At 44.3% G+C, this 19,094-nt stretch overlaps 1 protein-coding gene across 3 annotated transcripts in view; it reads left to right on the top strand.

The window, feature by feature from the left end:
• The first annotated feature begins 8,191 nt into the window (after positions 1-8,191).
• Mvd (mevalonate diphosphate decarboxylase) overlaps positions 8,192-19,094 on the top strand; it is a 133,017-nt gene continuing 122,114 nt past the window's right edge. Inside the window, exons 1-2 of one of the 3 annotated variants that reach the window (XM_084589692.1) lie at positions 8,192-8,456; positions 8,545-8,615. In XM_084589692.1, coding sequence (XP_084445818.1) covers positions 8,375-8,456; positions 8,545-8,615 — 153 coding nt within the window. In that variant the 5' untranslated portion in view covers positions 8,192-8,374. The remainder of the gene's footprint in view (positions 8,457-8,544; positions 8,616-19,094) is intronic. The other 2 variants (XM_084589691.1, XM_084589693.1) reach the window with 2 other exon arrangements.

Genomic DNA, 19,094 nt, shown 5'->3' with positions numbered 1-19,094 from the left:
ATAAGCAGTTCTTCCAAAAGAGGTGCTCGTTTCAAAGCTGTGCTGCCTCCGGGTGATGGGTCCAGTCAGCGTACTAAGGACCCCTTAGTACGCTTAGTACTAAGGACCCCTTAGTTGTATACTGTTCGTAAAGCTCCTTAAATAAAAATGAGCCCCCTACATGACACAGCAACGAGAACAAACTGCCTGTCCCCGCGTCTTCGAGTGCGACAGCAAAGTCCTCGGAAGAGGGGACTTCTTTCCCTCTCTGCCTACGTTTCTGTTAAGCACTGTAGCTGCTGTAGCTGCCTCTCTGTGCGCGTCTCTCCGCCTCCTGTCCGAGGGCAAGTGGGAGACGGCCGCAGCTGGGCATTGAACAGGTGACCCAAAAAGAGCAGACTAATAATGATGCCTAGCATACCTACCGATCCCTTACAGAAATCATTAAAGAAATGAAAGCAACACACCAGATAACGCTACAATGTTTCTAAGTGCAAAGTCGACAACTCCAAGTCATATAAATATATGTACATCTCCGCACATTAACTAGACAGAAACAGTGCAGAGTAAACTAATAATTCAGTGTCTAGCAACACTATTAAAAGGGGATAAAGGCCACGGGGGGCTGCGATTATTAGTACCGTTTTGCCTTTAAACTACAATAACATACTTGTTGCAAGCTTAAAATCAAAGATTCACACCTGTCCCACCCACAGCAATGGAACACACATCTGACTCAAGTCTGCAGAGAAAGAGCAAGCTAGACTATTGCAGACGCACCCTTGGTTATTTTTCTGGCATTTCTGAGGGTGAAGAATCTGACTTGTCAGTAGCATGTATATGAATAAGAATCCTATGACAGTAAATGCATCAGATTTTCTGGAGTGGCTTTTCTTTGCTGACCACATATGATGTGAGCTATAATTTATCCAACTTGGCCTAGGTTTATTCTATGAATAACAAAGCTATAGCAGGTACACAGTCGTCCACTCAGGCTGAACATGCGAGTGCGTGGCATGCACTTTTTGAGATGCCACTGCATCCATCACAGCTGCACACCGTAGCGAAGAGGCAGACAGCGTGAAGTACCAGCCTCTAGTCCCTCTACCACCACTGGGGTCCCAAACTAGGGACCCCTTGTTTTTGTCAGGACAGGCCCCCTCAGGGTCAGCTAGTGAGTAACCTCCTGTATTTGTATCTGATAAAATGTTTTCCACCACCACCCACAATACGCAGCTGCGCATCATAGCAGATGTGAAGCAACAGTTCCTGGTCCTTCTATGCATAAGCCACTTTGCCTTGATGCATGCCTGCGCACCATAGTAAAGAGGCAGACGACATGACGCAGCAGCTCATGGTACCTTTACACATGAGCCCCCCCCCTGTACTTCAATACGCACCATAGCAAATATACAGACTACGCCACACAGCAGCTCCTGGTCCCTCTATGCATAAGCCATTTTGCCTCAATACGCACCTGCGTACCTGAGCGAAGAGGCAGACGTGAAGCTGCAGCTCCTGGGCCCTCCATGCACAAGCCACTTAGCACCAATGCACGGCTGTGCACTGTAGTAAAGAGGCGAAGAACGTTAAGCAGCAGCTCCTGGTCCCTCTACACATCAGCCATTTTGCCTCGATGTGCATCTGCACACCGTAACAAACAGCCAGATGTGACAAAGAAGCTCCTGGTTTCTCTACACATAAACCACTTTGCCTCAATGCACGTCTGCACACCGGAGCAAAGAGGCAGATGACGTGAAGCTGGAGCGGCTAGTCCCTCTACGCACAAGCCACTTAGCCTTGATGCATGGCTGTGACGGATGCATTGCTATTTTGCAAACTGCATGCCACACATTCCCATTCAAGCTAAGAGTGGACGACTGTGTAAACGTAAAATACTGGTTATTTACTTCAACGGACAATGACAAAAAGTAACATGGTGGACAATGTAAAAAGAATTTGCTGCATAAAGTTTGTTGAAACCAGTTCTACATCCTACATGTAAACAAGGGATGTCCTGTGTGTTTAAAATCATCACGCTCAAACAACTTCAACACTGACAATCATGATTCAATATTAATAATATAGATAATGATACAATACTCACTTTTAGCCATACCAAAGAAATGAGAATGCAAAGGGATGTTGCTGTTTTTCCCCCGTGGATGACAGTTTTCCATGTTCAAAGTGCTGCTTCCTGTTGGCTTACGAAATCGGCTACAGCAAATGGCATCTGAAAAATTTTTGGAAGCCTCATGCTAGTCTTCAACGAGAAAAGCATTGCCATACAGAAGCAGAACACAAATACTTTTACAACACACTAAAAGCACCAACTGCGGTGCTGTTTTTAGGATGACTAGGTAGAGGTTTTGCTGTAGCAAGCCAAATGTTAGCCTTCAATAAGGAAAGCATTCCCATACAGAAACAGAACACAAAAACTTTTACAACACATTAAAAGCATCAATTGCACAAATGCTTGTAAGATGACCAGGTACAGGTTTCTGCTATAGCCCACATCATGTGACCAGCGGTTATCAGAAGCCTTGTATGTGAGCATGATGCCCTAGATTCAATTTATGGCTATCACTGTATTAACAAGCATGGGTTTAAAGCTACTTTAATATGATAATCTAAGAACATGGTAAGAGCTTTCAGTGCGAGACATAAGCTCAGTATCATGCACTATAAGGTGCTGCATGGCTCTAGTGTAGCTTTGGCATTATCTCGCTGTCAATAATGCAATGAAGTTCTGAGGAGCCTTTGAATATCTGTAAGGACAAAGCAACAACAATTTTGTTTTCATCTCACTTTTGCTCTTTTTTTTTTTTTTTGAGCCCGCGGCTTGCATGGCCTCCCAGTATGCCTGTTTTGCATAAAAGAAGGCGTTGCAGGCACCAGAGCTCACAGCCCAACTGTAGAGAGTTTTAGTTTCACGTACGTGGGAGCTTCACGTACGTGAAGCGCCTACGTGTGACCAGTGCGCATGCGCAGAACGTGAAGAGTCCGCGGGAGTTTCACGGACGTACGTGAGATTCGGATTTTCACGTTGGCGTCTTCACGTTGCTGGCGTACGTAGAGTTGACAACATGGCGACGCCCTGCCCGCCCGCTTCACAGCAATAACAGCTTCGCCGCTAATTCCTCGGCGCGATATCGTGTTCTAAACTGTTGTATTCGCTTTAAGCTTACCCAATCTTACCCTCGCGTAAAGTTTCAAGTGACAAATAGCCTTTATTTTTTAGATAGAAGGACGATTTTTCAGCTGTTAAGCCTGACGCAGAAGCGTTTGTCGTCGTCATAGCAACGATCTCGCGAGGTCACGCCAGACCAGAGTTGAGCGAGAAGTGGCTAGAGTGCAAGATGCAAGCCGGCAGCCAACCAGAGCCAATCCGTTGTAGGGAGAAGGTTGTGAAGTTGTAAGCATGAGTTCTGTTGGTTCTGTTGCCCAGCGAATTCTCTTTTCCTAAAGCGACGATCTGGATATGCTTCGCGACGTGAGAGAATGCAATCCATTCGAAGACTGCATGCGACACGCTGTGCGGTGGACGCATATAGGTATGCGTCTTGCTAATTGTTCACTGTAGAGCAACGACGTTGAGAACAGCAATTTCCAATTCGACCGACTCTTGGCTACGGCCGCAGCGTGGCTCGGTTCAAGGCAGCTCGACTAAACAAAATTAGTTTGGTTCATCTGTACTAGATGGCGCGGCATAACACGTACGCACAGTTTTTCGAGACTTGTATGAAAGGTCCATACATTTTGCTTCACGTACACCACGTACTGGCGAAATGCGCGCTGCGCACGTAGACTTCTCACGTTTGCGTACGTAACTCTGTACGCACGTGAAACTAAAACTGTCTGGCGGTATGTCAAATTCCTGCCAGAACCGCGCAGAACAACGGGTCAAGAAAAAGACAAGTGCTGACTTTTTTTTTTTCTCTCATCTCCTTGTCCGGTTGTTCTGCGCGGTTCGGTCCCACATGCATAACCAACATGCGCAAGGTGCTGTCCTGGTTTGTCAAAGCTGAAGGAGAGTACTAAACCTTTAGTTATTTAGTAGCTACAGCCGTTCCTTCTAGAAACTGTAGTTGCCGTAAAGCTCGAGAGAGAAAGATCAGCGGCTGTCCATAAAAAAAAAAAAAAAAAAAAAGAAAAGAAAGAAAAAGAGAGAGAAAAAAAAAAGAAACTCGCGACGTTTTCACAAGTGTAGGTATGTCGCACGATAGGCTCGAGGAGTGCAAAAGTTTTCTCGTATAGTTTTTACAACTCAGCACGTTGCGCATGGTTAACAAATTAACTCCTTTAAAGCTCGGGCAGGCACTCCTTTATCAGAGACAGAGAAGTAGCGCGGCTTACTGGCGCAACGTCCAGTAATGCCGAGAAAGATGGCCCTCAGACTTGAGGCTGCACTTTAGTTAGTCGGCGCGGAGCCATCCTGTCAGTCTCGCCTAAAACACTCGACCGTTCGGCTGCCCAAAAGCTCACCACTATCGGTGCATCGAAAAGTTCCACTAAAGAAACAAAAGTTCGCTGAAATACTTACTTTGGAATCGGCGGGTGAACAAAGTGTGCCAGCCGCACCAAGCCACAGCAAAAACAATGCTAGCAGTGCATTACAGCCGTAGGTATTTGTAACTGCGCAGAAAATGCAGAACACGGAAACGTGAAGCCATCTTCCATGACTAAACGTCAACTTGTCAGGTGGATTGGATTGGCTCATTTCAGATTTTTTTGAGGATAGGTTCGGTTTCGTTCTTTTTGAGCTTGCTGCTTGCTGCGTCTGTTCAGCCACTGATTAAAATTTCACCGAAGCATCATGATAGAAAAATGTTTAATGGTCATTTAACTTTAAATCAAAAATTTTTGATGGAAGAATTCAACGATGAAACATGCGGAAAATAAAAAAAAAACTGTTTAATGGAAACGCTTTCTATCGCATCGATTCGCTCTGGCATCATATAATGCAGACTTGACGGCATTACTGATTTATACGCAGTTCAGACGAGCACGACGGCTACAAACTATATCATAGCTGTGTAAAAGCAAATCCAGTGGCGGACGTACGGCGGCTGTCCGCTGGGCGAACGGATTCGACCATCCGCTTTCGTACGTACGCCGGAATTCCGGCGGACGTCCGAAATCGGCCGCCGAGTTGCGGCCGAGTTCGGCTGTCCGTCGGACGTCAGTGGCCGTCTGGGATGTTACTTGTTAACATTGCAGCAACGTTATCGAATGTTGAAAGTTTTCGCATTATGTTGAATAAATGTAGTGCAATGTTATCGCAACATTGTACAACATTGACAATGTTGCTGCAATGTTACAGAAACATATTGTGCTACTAGGATATGTGGTCACGTGCACAGAAACAATTTTTACAGATACTGCGCCTTTCCAATGTAACCAGCTCCATTTTCACTCCCACTTTCCAGTCCTTCCTTCCCTTACTGCATGATTCAGGTATCCACAGGAGCAAGCGTGACAGATACTGCGCCTTTCCATTCCTGAGAACCAATTATAAAAGGCACACTTCAGAGCTCAAGTGGAAGTCGACACCTGAATTGCGCCGTAAGGGAAGGAAGGGAGGTGGGAGCGAAAGCAGTGAAAGAGGAGCTGGTTACGAGGGGCAACGCCGACGCCGCGAAACCCAGGAACGGGCGCCAAAGAGCTGCGCTCTAAAAGTTGGCTGAGCTCAACTGGCTTGGGTAGCGACGGCAACGTGCTGCGATCAATATTGTCGATATCAAACCTCGCATGGCATCTTCACGTTTTAAACGTTTTAGAGTTTTAGCAACGATATGGCTGCAAGGAGGTTACTGACAAGTTCTTTCCTTCCTCCATGCTGACAAGGAAGCACGGTGCAAGTAGGGCATGGAGGAAGTAGGGTCCCTAGTGCTTGTGTCCAGTGGTGAACGATGATGATAGTGATGATAGTATACTGCGTCTCTTTTAGAAAAAGAAAAACTTCATCGTAATTATTGAAGCGTGTGAGTATCCATATAACCTTAGAGTAGCCAGCGCCAGCATGTAGCCAGCTGTAGCTGCCGTGACCGCCATGGCAACCGTGGGACCGTGGCCGCCGCCCGCCGGCGAGCTGGTCGTTTCAGCGATGACAGGAGAGAGGGCGCTGTGTGCAGGAGGAGCGTAGAGGAGCGCAGTGAGCGCGGAGCAGACAGCTGGGTGAACCGCCTTCGTCACCGCTAGTTCAATCGGACTCCGAAGGCGCGTAGCAATAAATTGTGTCGCTTTATCTTCCACACGCTTGTCTAAATGTATTAAAACGGTTATGTTCATGAACAAAACAACTAGTTCCCTATAAAATAAGCGGCCGTCGTCAGGGAACGGCAATACAAATACAGGCAATGTAAGATACAGATTGCCGACGAACTGACAAGCAACGGCAAGATATATTTCCTGAACGTATTGGGAATGTCTAACGTATTTCTATGATCATGTAAATTTTTAATATTGGATGCACCGGTTTATGCGGGCTAGACTGAAGTCTTCCATCGACGCTCGCACGTACTGAAAATGCAGTGAATGGTGTTTTAGGCTAGGCTAGCGTACTTTTTGCGCCACATGTAAATAGAGGTATGCGAAGATTGCTTGGAGACAGAAATTATGCCAGCGCTTACTGATGACTTTATTTAAATGTGGGCGAATACATATGAACTGGCAGTCCTACTCAAAACGAAATGAATGAATGAGAGCACATAGCAATGAACGAAACCACATAATGGACGACGTGAAAAAAAAAAAAAAAAAAATCGCGACTTAGTGCAAGAATATGGTACAAACGTATAAAACTGTACAGAACTATATGAGAATATTAATGAACTGTACTAGGCCGTACGTGAATAAATTAGGCTGCTAAATTTGAAAACACACAAGAGAAAGGCAGAATGATTAAAATCCTCAAACACGATTACTTGCACCTCCTCAGCTTTAGGTGCTTTACCTGCTCTGCTTTAGAGGTCTGCTCTTGGTTTAGCGACTTGGCATAAAAACGCAATCGCATGAGGACGTAGAACTTCGAAGTTAAGTGTCATTTCTTTGTCATGAGTAGGGCAACCAAGCTTGGAAACCTCTGCGCTTTGCAAAAACAAAGCAAATTCACGCATGCTATTTGCGTTAATCTTTCTTGAACTAAAAAAAAAAAAAAAAAACAACCGTGAAAGACTCTTCCAGCGTGTGCACGAGCTTTGCAAGCTCCGAGGACGGATAAAGAAGACATCTGTGGTCGAAGTTTGAGATAAATTGATTTTCTTCTTTTTGTGCCGCGCACGATCTACTTGAAATAAGATAAGAGGAGCAAGTACTGCATTTTGACTTCTTCATGAACTTTCTAGCGACATATCCTGCAATATAAGCTATGCGACGGCTAGAACAGTGCCTATATGTGACGTATCTGGTCATCTGAAGGAAGGGAATTCAAAGTAGCTTCGACGTCCTCGAGCCTTCTCTCGTCAACCAAACGGTCAAGCTCATCAATAGGATTTGAAAGAAGCTGAGTAGGTCTCTCGCTTGTACGGCTAATTCCAAGTAAGGCATTTACAATTTCAGCATTACAATTTCCTGTCTTTGGGGCTTCGTATAAGTTGTAAAATCATTAACTGTCACTAAAATTGAGCCGGCGTGGGATGATCGCTGCAGCCATTAAATTTCCTCACGATGCTGAAGAGGTTTTCTTGTTTGTCTTGGCTTAGTCTCGATGTGATAATGTATGTAAAACCGCATTTTGCAGATAAGTAGTCAACGAGGTCGACTGTGGACTGCAAAGTTACCTGAAGGCCTTCTGCGGTGCTGTTGCTTAGGAAACCATGCTTTGAGTGTATTTCGAGAAGGGAAGGGTTCGAATAGGGAAGGCAGCAGAAAGAGCGCGCAATGAGCAAGAAGAAAGAACGAAAGGAAGGAAGAGAGCATTCAGTAAAAAAAAAAGGGGGGGGGGGGGCGGGGGCGAAAGTCATACGAGACGGACGGAACTGTTACTGTGCTCTCTGCAAATGTGTTTTCCTGCTTGACCAATCGTCGCTCTTCGCTCAACAACGCGCCATAGTACAACAGTCAGAGAAGCAACGCGATGCAACAAAATTCACGCAGGAAACCAGCCGCAGAAGCAGACGCCCCAAGCGTTTCCTCTGCGGCGCGCGCGCTTGTGATGCGCTCCTACGGCTGACAGCGCCACCTACGCTTTTCATCGCTCCGGCGACCACGTCGCTCCCATTGCAGCGCGCCGAAGACGGCACACTTCCCAATTCTAGAACACTATAGCCGTGGCACGAAAATTGACATTTCCTCGTGCGCTGTCGACAGTTTGTCTTTGATATGAGGAAAAGCATTCACGCGTCTGGTCTCTGTCGCTAGTTTACCTGCTGCTGCAATTTTTTCTTTAGCCGGAATGGACCACATTACGAAGGTTAACGATGGACTGTACATGACCACAACTAAAGCTCCAGTCAACATCGCTGTGGTAAAGTACTGTGAGTACGAGCAGCTCTTGCTCGGGTTTCACTGAGTGCGGCGTATTGTTTGCTTTGTGTGATGATTTGTTCTTGCTTTCGTTTTCAGGGGGAAAGACTAATGAAGACTTAATAATTCCTGCCAATGACTCTCTCAGCTTAACTCTGAGCACTGAACACGTAAGCATGGTCTACTATTTGTTTACCAACCCGAGCGAAACAACTTTGTACCAAAGTTTTAGTGCTATATATGCACGAGTCTTATGCGATTGGATTCTAGTCTTGGTAGGTCTTGAACAACGAGAAGTTTGCGATCAACCAATTATTGTTTTGAATAGTTTTCAAAAAGTTAACCGAGTCTATAGATGGACTTGCTTTCTTTCGAAAAGTTGATCGCGGAGGACATCCAAAGCCCAAATGTGCGCAACAGACTATATGTTCGTCGTATTTGTCGCTGATGGAGCCTTCCTCTTTAATGGTAAGCTAGTTTATACATCTCTGAACGAGTACTATTAATGAAAAGAATAACCACACCCAAAAGCGAAAGTGCAGCACTGTAGCTCCTTGCTTGCTTCATATTTCTCTGCGTTCACCAGCGTATTGGAAAAGCGCATGCCTGGGCACCGAATAGCAGATGTTAAATTGGCCTGAAGGCGATTCGCGACACTTGCGACAGGTTGTGCGACCGTTTTGGTCGAAAAGCGACAGTCGCTCGAACAAAGATGGGCAAGTCTCGTTCCGAACGAGATCAATTCTGGAAAGCGACCCGCGAGTCGCATTTGCAAGCGTGAACATCGGTCGAGCTGAGCGGCGCCCTGGTCGCATGCGAAAGCGATCGCACGCCCTTAATGACTCGCAAGAGTTGCCTTTATGCATTTGCCATGCAGGCTCCAAAAACTAGCCAGAGAACAATTACTGAAGTGCTTCTTGTGGCGCATGTAGATTAAACATGGGTGTGTACCATAACTTTCTGAAGCAACAACATTTTGTGGGAGTGTGAAGGATATAGCTCAGTAGTAATTTTCCAGGCATTTCTTGTTCGGTAGCATGATGCCTATATTTCCTGCTTTTCCAAGCTATATGTTCGTGGGTTTGTGCGTGTGCACATGCATGTGTGTGAGTTGCAAAGTTTGCTCTGCTTCCTACTGCCCATAGCTTAAGACTTCTGGCATGCGCATGGTTATTGATTTAGCCGGGGCAATGCCGGCTCTATTTTTTCTGTGCCCCGGCAAATGCTCTCCTCAAGCCATCACGCGTGCAATACAAAGCTTGCGCTTGTGTTTGAATTTGTGTTTGACTGCATTCGCGCTTTCGTCAGGCTTTTGCAAGTATCTATTCCGTATGCAGCCTCTTGGTCGTGCTGGCAATGTGAAACTTTCATTCATATTTGATTAAATTCGTAATTCTTTTTTTTTTTTTTTGAATTTCGCACGCTTGTGTTCTGCATGCTGCAGAACCTGACAGTGCGAAACTTACATTGTGTTTTATGCAAGGGCATAAGGGCGCAGTGTTGCAGAGAAGGTAGCATCGCCATTGTTGTTGTGGTTGTAAACATGAAAATCAGCTGGAAGTAAGGGAATAAAAAGTCTTGCAGACCCACGGAATTGAACGCACACAATTTTTATCAATGCAACCATTCTTTGTGCATTGTTGAGGGTGTTGTCATACCATTTCGTTTCCGAACCGATGGCATATGTACCTCCGATTGTATGCCGCTAATTGTAAGAGGGAAGGTGCTCACCGAGAAGAGAGCCGGACGCTGCACCTTCCTTTCTGCAAAAACCAACTTAAAGGGGAAAAAAAAAAAAAAAAAAAAACGCTCACGGAATTAAAAGACTGTTAAAGGCATGACTTTGCATAAGCATGTCCTGCATGTTATACTGCTGTATACCACTGTGCAACTAAAACAAAGGAAAAGGTTGCCAGGACGTCTTTCCAGGAAAGACCAGCTGCTGCCGGTATATTAGAAAGGTGACTTACTGTAATTTGATGGGGTGATTGTTCGTCTAACACAGCTTCAAACTACCCTAGAGTATGCAGCCACCATTTCAGAGAAGACCTCATAGAAGGAAAAAAGCGGCTGCTCATGAAGGGTGCAGTACCACCAATCTTTAAGGCTACTCTTCACGGTTGCAGCCCAAGACAACATGATGGCTACTATTACTAAATGTGACCATGCTGCGAACAAACAGGCAACGAATGCTTGCAGCAGTAGCAAAGCTGCTTCATACCTGCTGCCATATGCAATGCTGACACTATCAGGTTCCGAAGCTGATTACTATAGCCCATGGATACTACAAGCACTGCCGACGAAACAACAGACCATCATGCTGTACATTTATAGTGTCAAAATGAATGCGTTGACAAGGCTAGCCGGACTGCTACATGCAGTAAATGTGTCCAGGTTGGCAGCAATTTGGCCTTTACTTAGTTCAATACTGAAAAGGCCAAATGGAAAAGAAAAGAGACCTGAGGAAGCAGATACTGAGACTATAGCAGACCCCTGAAATTTAGAAGATAGAACTCAAAAACTGCATGAGGATTGTTTTTATGTAGAAGAAAGAGCAGCAGAAAAAGTCTTCAGCTTTGCCTCTCTAGCATCAGACCAGCAATCTAAAAAAAAAAAGGCCTACCTGGTCTAAAGAAACAACTTCACGTTGTGTGGCACTGAGCCGTTTATCAACAAAAGCCTACCACCATATTTGAGGGGGAATACTTTTAAACTCACTAGACCGAAAGACCCTAACCAACTATACTGGAACGACAAATGATGAGACCAGCTTCACCAAATTGGTGGGAATTCGGCTGATACCTGAAGTCCAAAACTTGGACAAACCACAGTAGAAGGTCTGCTCGCTTATTGTTGATGAGGTGAGGGTAGAGGAGAAGCTACTGTACAACAAGCAGCATGACTGCTTTTTTGTGTAAGTGGACATTGGGCCCGAAGAGCAAAGTGGAGACTTTGTCTTAGCTAATTCACTTCTATGCTTTGTCATCAGTGAAATGCCGGCAACATTTTGAATTCTAGTTGTGTACTACATTTTGCAAAACGGTTAACTGGGACCCAACTCTACAAATTGCTAGTTTTTGTCATGCAAAAAGTGGAAGTCTGTGGGTTTAGGATTGTTTGGCTTGTCATTGAGAATCATGAGATAAATATAAATTGCATGAAATTGCTTGGAAATGGCCAGCTTATCTACTAAATCGACCATCCCTGTAGCTGCAACCTGCATGTGCTGAAGAACGGAGTTCATAGTTTCTGTTACATGGTTTTGGTGCAAAAGGTGAGATTTCTGCTTCTCATGTAGAGGACCTGTATGAGCTGCAGAAGGAAGCACCCACCGTCTGTGCAACCATCATGGAAAAAATGAATGTGGCAAGAGCTGTCCAGCTCATGCTTCAGTATCGCCGCTGCCTTGGAACACCTCAACTTTCAAGCTAGGCATACTTGTGCCGAATGGTTTTCAGCTACAGGCCTAACGATGCGTTCATGAATATTTGTCGGTGGTTCGTGCTACATGATACTGGCAACATAACTCGGCACATTCACCACAATTTTTCAGCTGTTCGTTAATTTGACGGCAGTGCTGATTCACAGCTTGAATGGCTTGAGGTCACTTTCCCTATGTATTTGAAGGGCTAAAGGATTGCCCGTGAATTTTATGCAGATGAAACAGGTGGTTCTGATAACTACCTGTTCTACAGTTGCGTGTGGCGAATATTTGCTGACAGAAGAGAAGTCTTTTTATGCTCACCCAAAAATTTAACAGCAATCCAAATGAATCCCTGTTTGGTTAAGGTGCCTCGATGTCAGCGCCGCCATTCAGGGGGGTGCCATTTTTTGACCAGCCCTATGCCCTCTCTTCCACGCTGCGACGCCATGCTGAATCACGGCAGGCGCTCAGAGCAGTCGCAGTTGCATGGTGCAAGCAGCTAAGCTCGCATTGTTTCAGGTGGTGGATGACTCGCTGGTGGTTGTACTTGTTTGAGAGTGTTAGACTGCGTGTCTTACGAGCTTGTCAGGTCCACCGCGTGAGCATTACGAGCGTTTTTGTGTGCTGATGTGCGCTGGGTGAACCCATAAAGGACTAGGTTGTTTTCATTTCCTCTGGGGCTCAAAGGGAAAATAGAAGTGAGATCGACAGAAAGCAACTGAGAACTTATTTACCAGCGAGGTAAGTTGCAGGACAGTTTTAAAGGGCAACTCTGGGGGTTTTTTGACATTCGAATATTGTAATAAAAATTTTACTGTGGATTCTCCTCTCTGTCCTGACGCATTCTACAGAATTTGGGTGCCGTACGATAATCCGTTCGCGCGCAACACGACTTTAAAATATGCTGTTTTCATGGCTGAAGCTGAGACTATTTCTGCCGCAACACGGAGTTTCTGACGTCACAAACAGTATACCGGCGTTACTGTCCACTTCCCGCATGATTATGAAATTGTGAGGCTTATATTGAACTACCTCAGACATTTTATGCAATGCTTCATGATTCCCATACTTTATTTTCACCGTCCAACGCACCTACGAGTGTTTCTCTAATGCTGAGTGTGACGTCACCATTTCGTCACCTAGGACGTCGTTTCTGGCCGTGAAAGCAGTTTCAGTTTCGATTTGCTGTTTTTTCTTTTTAAAAATGCTTCTAATTGGAATTTCGAAAAACGTTTTTTTGTGTTCAAGTCAGGATGTGCCGAGGAATGTAATTCGACCAAAAACACAGAATGATGGAAAAACTGCCGGAGTTGACTTTTAACCTATATTTCGTTCGGAACATTGTTTTTCTATGCACATAATGTCCGAACTGATGTAGAGTTGAGGGGAGTTGTTTTTTGGTAGCGATGTCTCGCATATCTCAAGTCAAGGCTCCTAGCTTATTTCTTTAGATTAGTATATATTGCGCCGTCGTAATCGCAAGCGATGTAGCCAGTGTTATAGTGGCGGATAGATGTTCACAACCCGATAAATGCGACATTCAATCCCAACCATGCTTTCTAATTATGTTGCGGAGCTAAATGCCTAAGCATGATGTGCCATATGTAAACATGCCGTCAACACGCCTTATGTTACTCGAATTTCTCCTTTGTTTTCTGGATCGGTATTTGTCGTAGTCTGCGCATTGTTTATAAACATGCGAGGCTGGGTAATGTGAGGCAGCATTTTTATGAAAATGTTCTTTTCAGCACTTTGGATAATTTTCTTCGAAGTATTTCTTTGTATCACTCTAAACTAGCTCCAGTAATCACTTTTGGCGTTTTATCTTTTCTTAGCACCAGTCTGATGAGGCCGAGCTTGAGAGAAATCGACAGGATGGACGCCGCCTGTTAAAGTTCAGAGCTTTGACCATGCTCTTTGACTTTAGATGTATTACTTGTACTGTAGTGTGTTATTTCTTCAATTTCCAGTAATTCAAAACAATAACATGTTTTTTTTATTCGTTCAGCTCAGCAGAAGTCGAGTAAACTCTGTGTGAGACGGCCTGTCAAATGTACATCGGCTGGAGAGGAAGACAGCAACTCCTCCTCAGCTGTTGCTGCAGAGGCTGGCTAAGCTATAGCATGATGATTCTGATGACAATTATGGCAGCTAGATTGTGGCTAACATAAATTTGCTTTAGAATGCTTTGTTTTAACTGTTATACCACACTCTACACATCAGCTTTACTGTCTTTTTTGCTGGCTATTTTGTGGCCGACTTTTTTTTTCTTTTTTGTTGTGAATGCTCCTTCACACTGTGCACATCAAAACTTTTGCTTTAACTTTGTCACCATAATTCGTGATTTCCATCTCTTTTCACCCGTTGCTTTCATATCTTATCTACAAGGGTTACAACCGACTGTACTTTATAATTTATATTACAGTTTGCATTTTTTTTCCATGTTCAACTGCACTGAACATTAGAAAAATAATTTGCATTGTATGTTAAAAAAAAAATTCAGCGGATACGACGCGTTCATAAGTGAAGTAGAGGGGAGGCGCTGGAAACACAAAATAAAATTTCAAGAAAAAGAACATTTCAGTGGTATTTCCAGCGTAGTGTTGTTTTTTTTTTTGTTGTGAACGCGTCGTTTTGCCTGGCTTTTTTTTTTTTTTTCACGTGCCATGCATCAACTGGATCATCAACTACACTTTTTCAAATTCGCATAGTCTTCGGTTTTGCTCTCTTATTTTTTATTACTTTTGGGCAGCCCCACTATAGTATATATTTGCTATGGTTAGACTGATAAGCTTCGTTACATACTTGTCTGCAGCAGCAAGGAAGTTCAACCTTTAGGTGTCTAGCATTTATTTTTACAACAGCCTGACTGTTCAGAACACAATCAAGTTGGCAGAAAATGCAATTCAGGCACAGCCATAATAATAATTTTTTCAACTAAACGTTTTATGGTTGCTTTATTGTACAATGAATGAATTTAAAGGCGATTACTCCTGTTTTGGATTTGAAATTTTCAGAAAACAACATCTATAGTTTATGATCACCTCAAATTCACCTTTTGTGTAGGTTTACATGCATAGTATATTAATCAGTAGAAATCACCATGAATAAAATGTAACAGAACAGACGAGTCGTAGTCGAGAAATTTGTGCGCATGTCTATGGTGCTAGTGAAGTTGGCATGAGAGCGAATGCACGGACTCCCGACATATGAGAGCCCATGAGAAAAATGAAACGAGTGAAGAACTTGCGTAATCATTTATGCTATCAGTAACTAGAGAAATCTGTTCTCGTGGGCGCAGAGAAAAAAAAAAGTTGCTGTGGCTACGTTCGTATGCTGAAGTTCACGCATCATTAGTATATACTAGCATCTCCCGGTAAACATGTACTTCTTCCTTGTAAGCAATATACGGCCAAACAACTCGCATTTTCACTTCGAAGGATTAGAAAGCAGGCCGACATCAGGTTCTGCGAGCACAAAAAAGAGAAACAGCCCGCGCGACGAAAGCGAATCCAACCACAAGGCGCGAGCGGCTGACGCGCGGCCGTCAACAAAGCGACGGATTAAAAAAACAAAAGGTCATGTGAAAAACAGTAAGACAATTTCTTCCACCCGCACAGGGCAGCAGAACATGCCAGCGAAATGATCTGTTAAATACTAACACATTTTTCCAATCCCACAGCTGCACAAGCTCGGCCACTTGGAGCCGTAAAATTAAGTCGTACAATTACGTAATCGACAATTGGATGTTAAAATGGCTATTAAGAGTTAAATTACTCGCAGTGCGATACTGACAATAAAGGCAATTCAAGTCAAAGCACTCTTAAGCGCCGAAATCAAGAACAGCGCCGTTACGCCTGCTAGCCCAGCGGATCCCGTGTGCTTCAATATGGCGGCGTCGGCGAGGTTGTCTCCACTCTGAACGGCGACGCTGCATCGAGGCACCCTATGTTTGTAGTGTGCAAATGCCGTCTGGGTGCAATGTTAAACCCCACAAATAAGCAAACAAACAAAATCAACTTCTTCAGTCAGGCCTTCCCTGGCGTAGACCAGGCAAATTGTGCCGAAGCTGTTGAAAGCAAAATGGTGCTACAGAGACTTGCTACCACACTTTTTGCTACAGCGCCTGCCCTTGTTTCAAATTTTCTCTACCACTTATGTGGGTGGCATGAGTTGCATTGCATGAGTTGTAGGCGAGCAGATGGATTACAGGAAGTGCCTTACTTTGTGTCCGAAGCTCTTTAGCAACCAGCCGTTCAGTCATTTCACCCATAGCCATGACCAAGATGAGCTGCTCTACCTGTCACATCAACTGTTCTTCGTTCTTTTAAGAGCTTTTGCTGACCGTGCCCTGCAGGAAGATTAGATCTTGCAGGAGCCACAGACTTCATTAATGGTGTATGCCATCCCGGCTCTTGGTGCGTGGCAGTAATGAGCACAGGCTTAAGCTCATGAACCTTATATCTGTTTGTCTGCTGAGGCCACTTCTCTGCAACTGCGCATTCAATGCTACTGACAGGCATGACATTGTTAAACATTTAGCAGAAAAAAAAAGCCCCAAGCCTGCTTTACAAAGGTACATGAAACTGAGAGGGTGGTATATGTTTCGCTGACATTCTGTCCTCCACAATAAATGCTTTACTTTTTTTTTTTTTCTGGTTGGGATAAGTTTTGACTCGCAATGCACTGATCTTGCAAACATGAGCCTCTCTATTTACACAGTGATATCTTCATGCAGATTGCTACATAACTGACTGTATTGACAGCAGGGCATATTTGTGGTGTGTACCTTATTGGCTTGAGTTAAGAGTCAACACTGCGACTTTAGATTCGAATCATGGTGTCTGTTTACACACAGATGCCACTGCTGTGGGAAGTGTATGGCAGAGGGCACTTTTTTGTACCATCACAATTTAACTTGCTTTAAGCTCTTGATTAAAGAAACCACACGGTCCATTTTCGTGTTTTCTGGCGCAGTTTGTAGCTTCCTTTCAGTGGTGACAATTGCAGCTCACAAAGACTACGAAGGGAATGTGCATTTTTTCAGGCATGTGCTCTCGTATTGGTGCAGCAGATGACGCACATTGCCCAGCATAAGTAGTGACCAACGTGCATCTAAAATGGGCTGGTTATCCTGAGCGACAAGTGCTTCAGGGTACATTGTGATAGATAACTCACTTCCGCAGTGCACATACACTTAAGAATGCGAAGGTTGCGCCAAAATAATTTATGATGCTCATACTAGTTGGCATGCGTGGTAATGGAAGTCGTCGCTGGTTGCAGTTGGAAGTGATACAGCACTGCACGGTTCTCGGGGTGCAAATAGAAGTGTGTGCAGGTAGACACGGCACATTGTCAAAAAGGAGTTGTGCAGGCCTGTCGGATCACATGATGCAGTAATGTGAACACTCCTGTTATCGCTCGTGTTGTGAACACATTTACACGCTTTAAAGATGTTTTTTTTTGTACCTAAACCTTTGCGAAATCGATGACCGAACAGCTGTGAGCACAGCCATGGCCTGTGTTTCTATGAGTGGCGGCCAGCTCCTTGTGTTCTCTCCTTTTCACAAAGAAAGCACTGGCTGATGGCAATGAATAAGTGTCAATAGCTGCCAGTGCTGTGTTGCTTTCTTTGTCATTCCAATTGGTTCTGCCTACATCAGAATTATTTGATATGCTGTAATGGAAGTGCAACTTTACAACTGTAAAAGCTGATGTGATTATAATTGTGAAGCAGCACTTCTGCTTTCTCAAGGTTAAAAGCGTGGCAGAAAAATTAATTTCCCAATTTTAAGCAGTTGTGACAGTTGTACTATTATGCTACGAAAAAGTCTGTGCAGAGGTATCGCTTGCGTGCATGTGTCAGTTTCTTTTCGTCTAGGAAAAAACCGTGGTTGTGATATGTCAGGTTTGACATCCTGAAGCAACTCGAGCTGTAAGAGAGACAATAGTGGAGGGCTCCAGATTGGGTTTGACCACCTGGAGATCTCTATCTGGTGACACCGTACAGCACATGGGTCCCTTTTGCATTTTGGCTCCATTTATGAAGGAAGCTTTGATTAATGTAAGCACATCGAGCACTTATTTTAAGCACAGAAATGCTTGCTCAGTTTGAAAACCTTAGCCACATTTGGGCACCCAGTAAAGTTCTAGAGATAGTAGTTGGAAAGTTACTCGAAAGGCTGCAGTAGATGATACAAGCAGATAAATGAAGGGGAGATGAGGGTGCTCGTTATAATACATGAAGGAAAGAAGCCAACAGTCGACGGGGCCAAGGAAAGCATTGGGGATTGTACCGTCTTTTTTTTTAATTTTTACTTGGATAATCACAGAAATTAGTAATGTAATCTGTTTAGGGGAAGATAATTAAACACAAAGTAGAAGAAAAAACAATGTGCCGATGGTGGGAACCGAACCCACGACCTCCGAATTATTATTAAACACAAAGTAGAAGAAAAAACGTGTCGATGGTGGGAACCGAACCCACGACCTCCGAATAATTCGGAGGTCGTGGGTTCGGTTCCCAGCTTCGGCACGTTTTTTCTTCTACTTTGTGTTTAATTATCTTTCCCCTAAACAGATTACATTACTAATTTCTGTGATTATCCAAGTAAAAATAAAAAAAAAGACAAAGTACCATCCCTAATGTTTTCCTTGGCCTCGCCGACTGTTGGCTTCTTTCCTTCATGTATTATAACGGGCACCCTCATTTCCCCTTCATTTATTTGCTTGTAGCTTACGGGGGTCTCGGTTCTGGCAGTCTTGAAGCCATAGGTAGCGTAAGAGGGTTCTAGCACAGCTTTCGCCCTCGCTCTTGATCACGCTCTACGTGATGCTGGCGGTAACCCAGGACGTTCCACGTCCGCCGCTATGGTTGAGGCTGGCGCTGGTGAACACTCTCAAGGTTCGTATACAGACAACATAAATACCCAAGAAAGTAGCAGGGGGGACAGCGGCCGATGTAGCTCAGTTGGAAGAGCACCGGACGCGATATTCGGAGGTCGTGGGTTCGGTTCCCACCATCGGCACATTGTTTTTTCTTCTACTTTGTGTTTAATTATCTTCCCCTAAACAGATTACATTACTAATTTCTGTGATTATCCAAGTAAAAAAAACAAACAAAAAAGACAAAGTACCATCCCTAATGCTTTCCTTGGCCTCGCCGACTGTTGGCTTCTTTCCTTCATGTATTATAAAGAGCACCCTCATTTCCCCTTCATTTATC

The sequence above is a fragment of the Amblyomma maculatum genome, chromosome 1 (genome assembly GCF_055883805.1).
Source record: "Amblyomma maculatum isolate TAMU_Amacu chromosome 1, ASM5588380v1, whole genome shotgun sequence".
Lineage (NCBI taxonomy): Eukaryota > Metazoa > Arthropoda > Arachnida > Ixodida > Ixodidae > Amblyomma > Amblyomma maculatum.
This window is presented reverse-complemented; position numbering and strand designations above follow the sequence as displayed.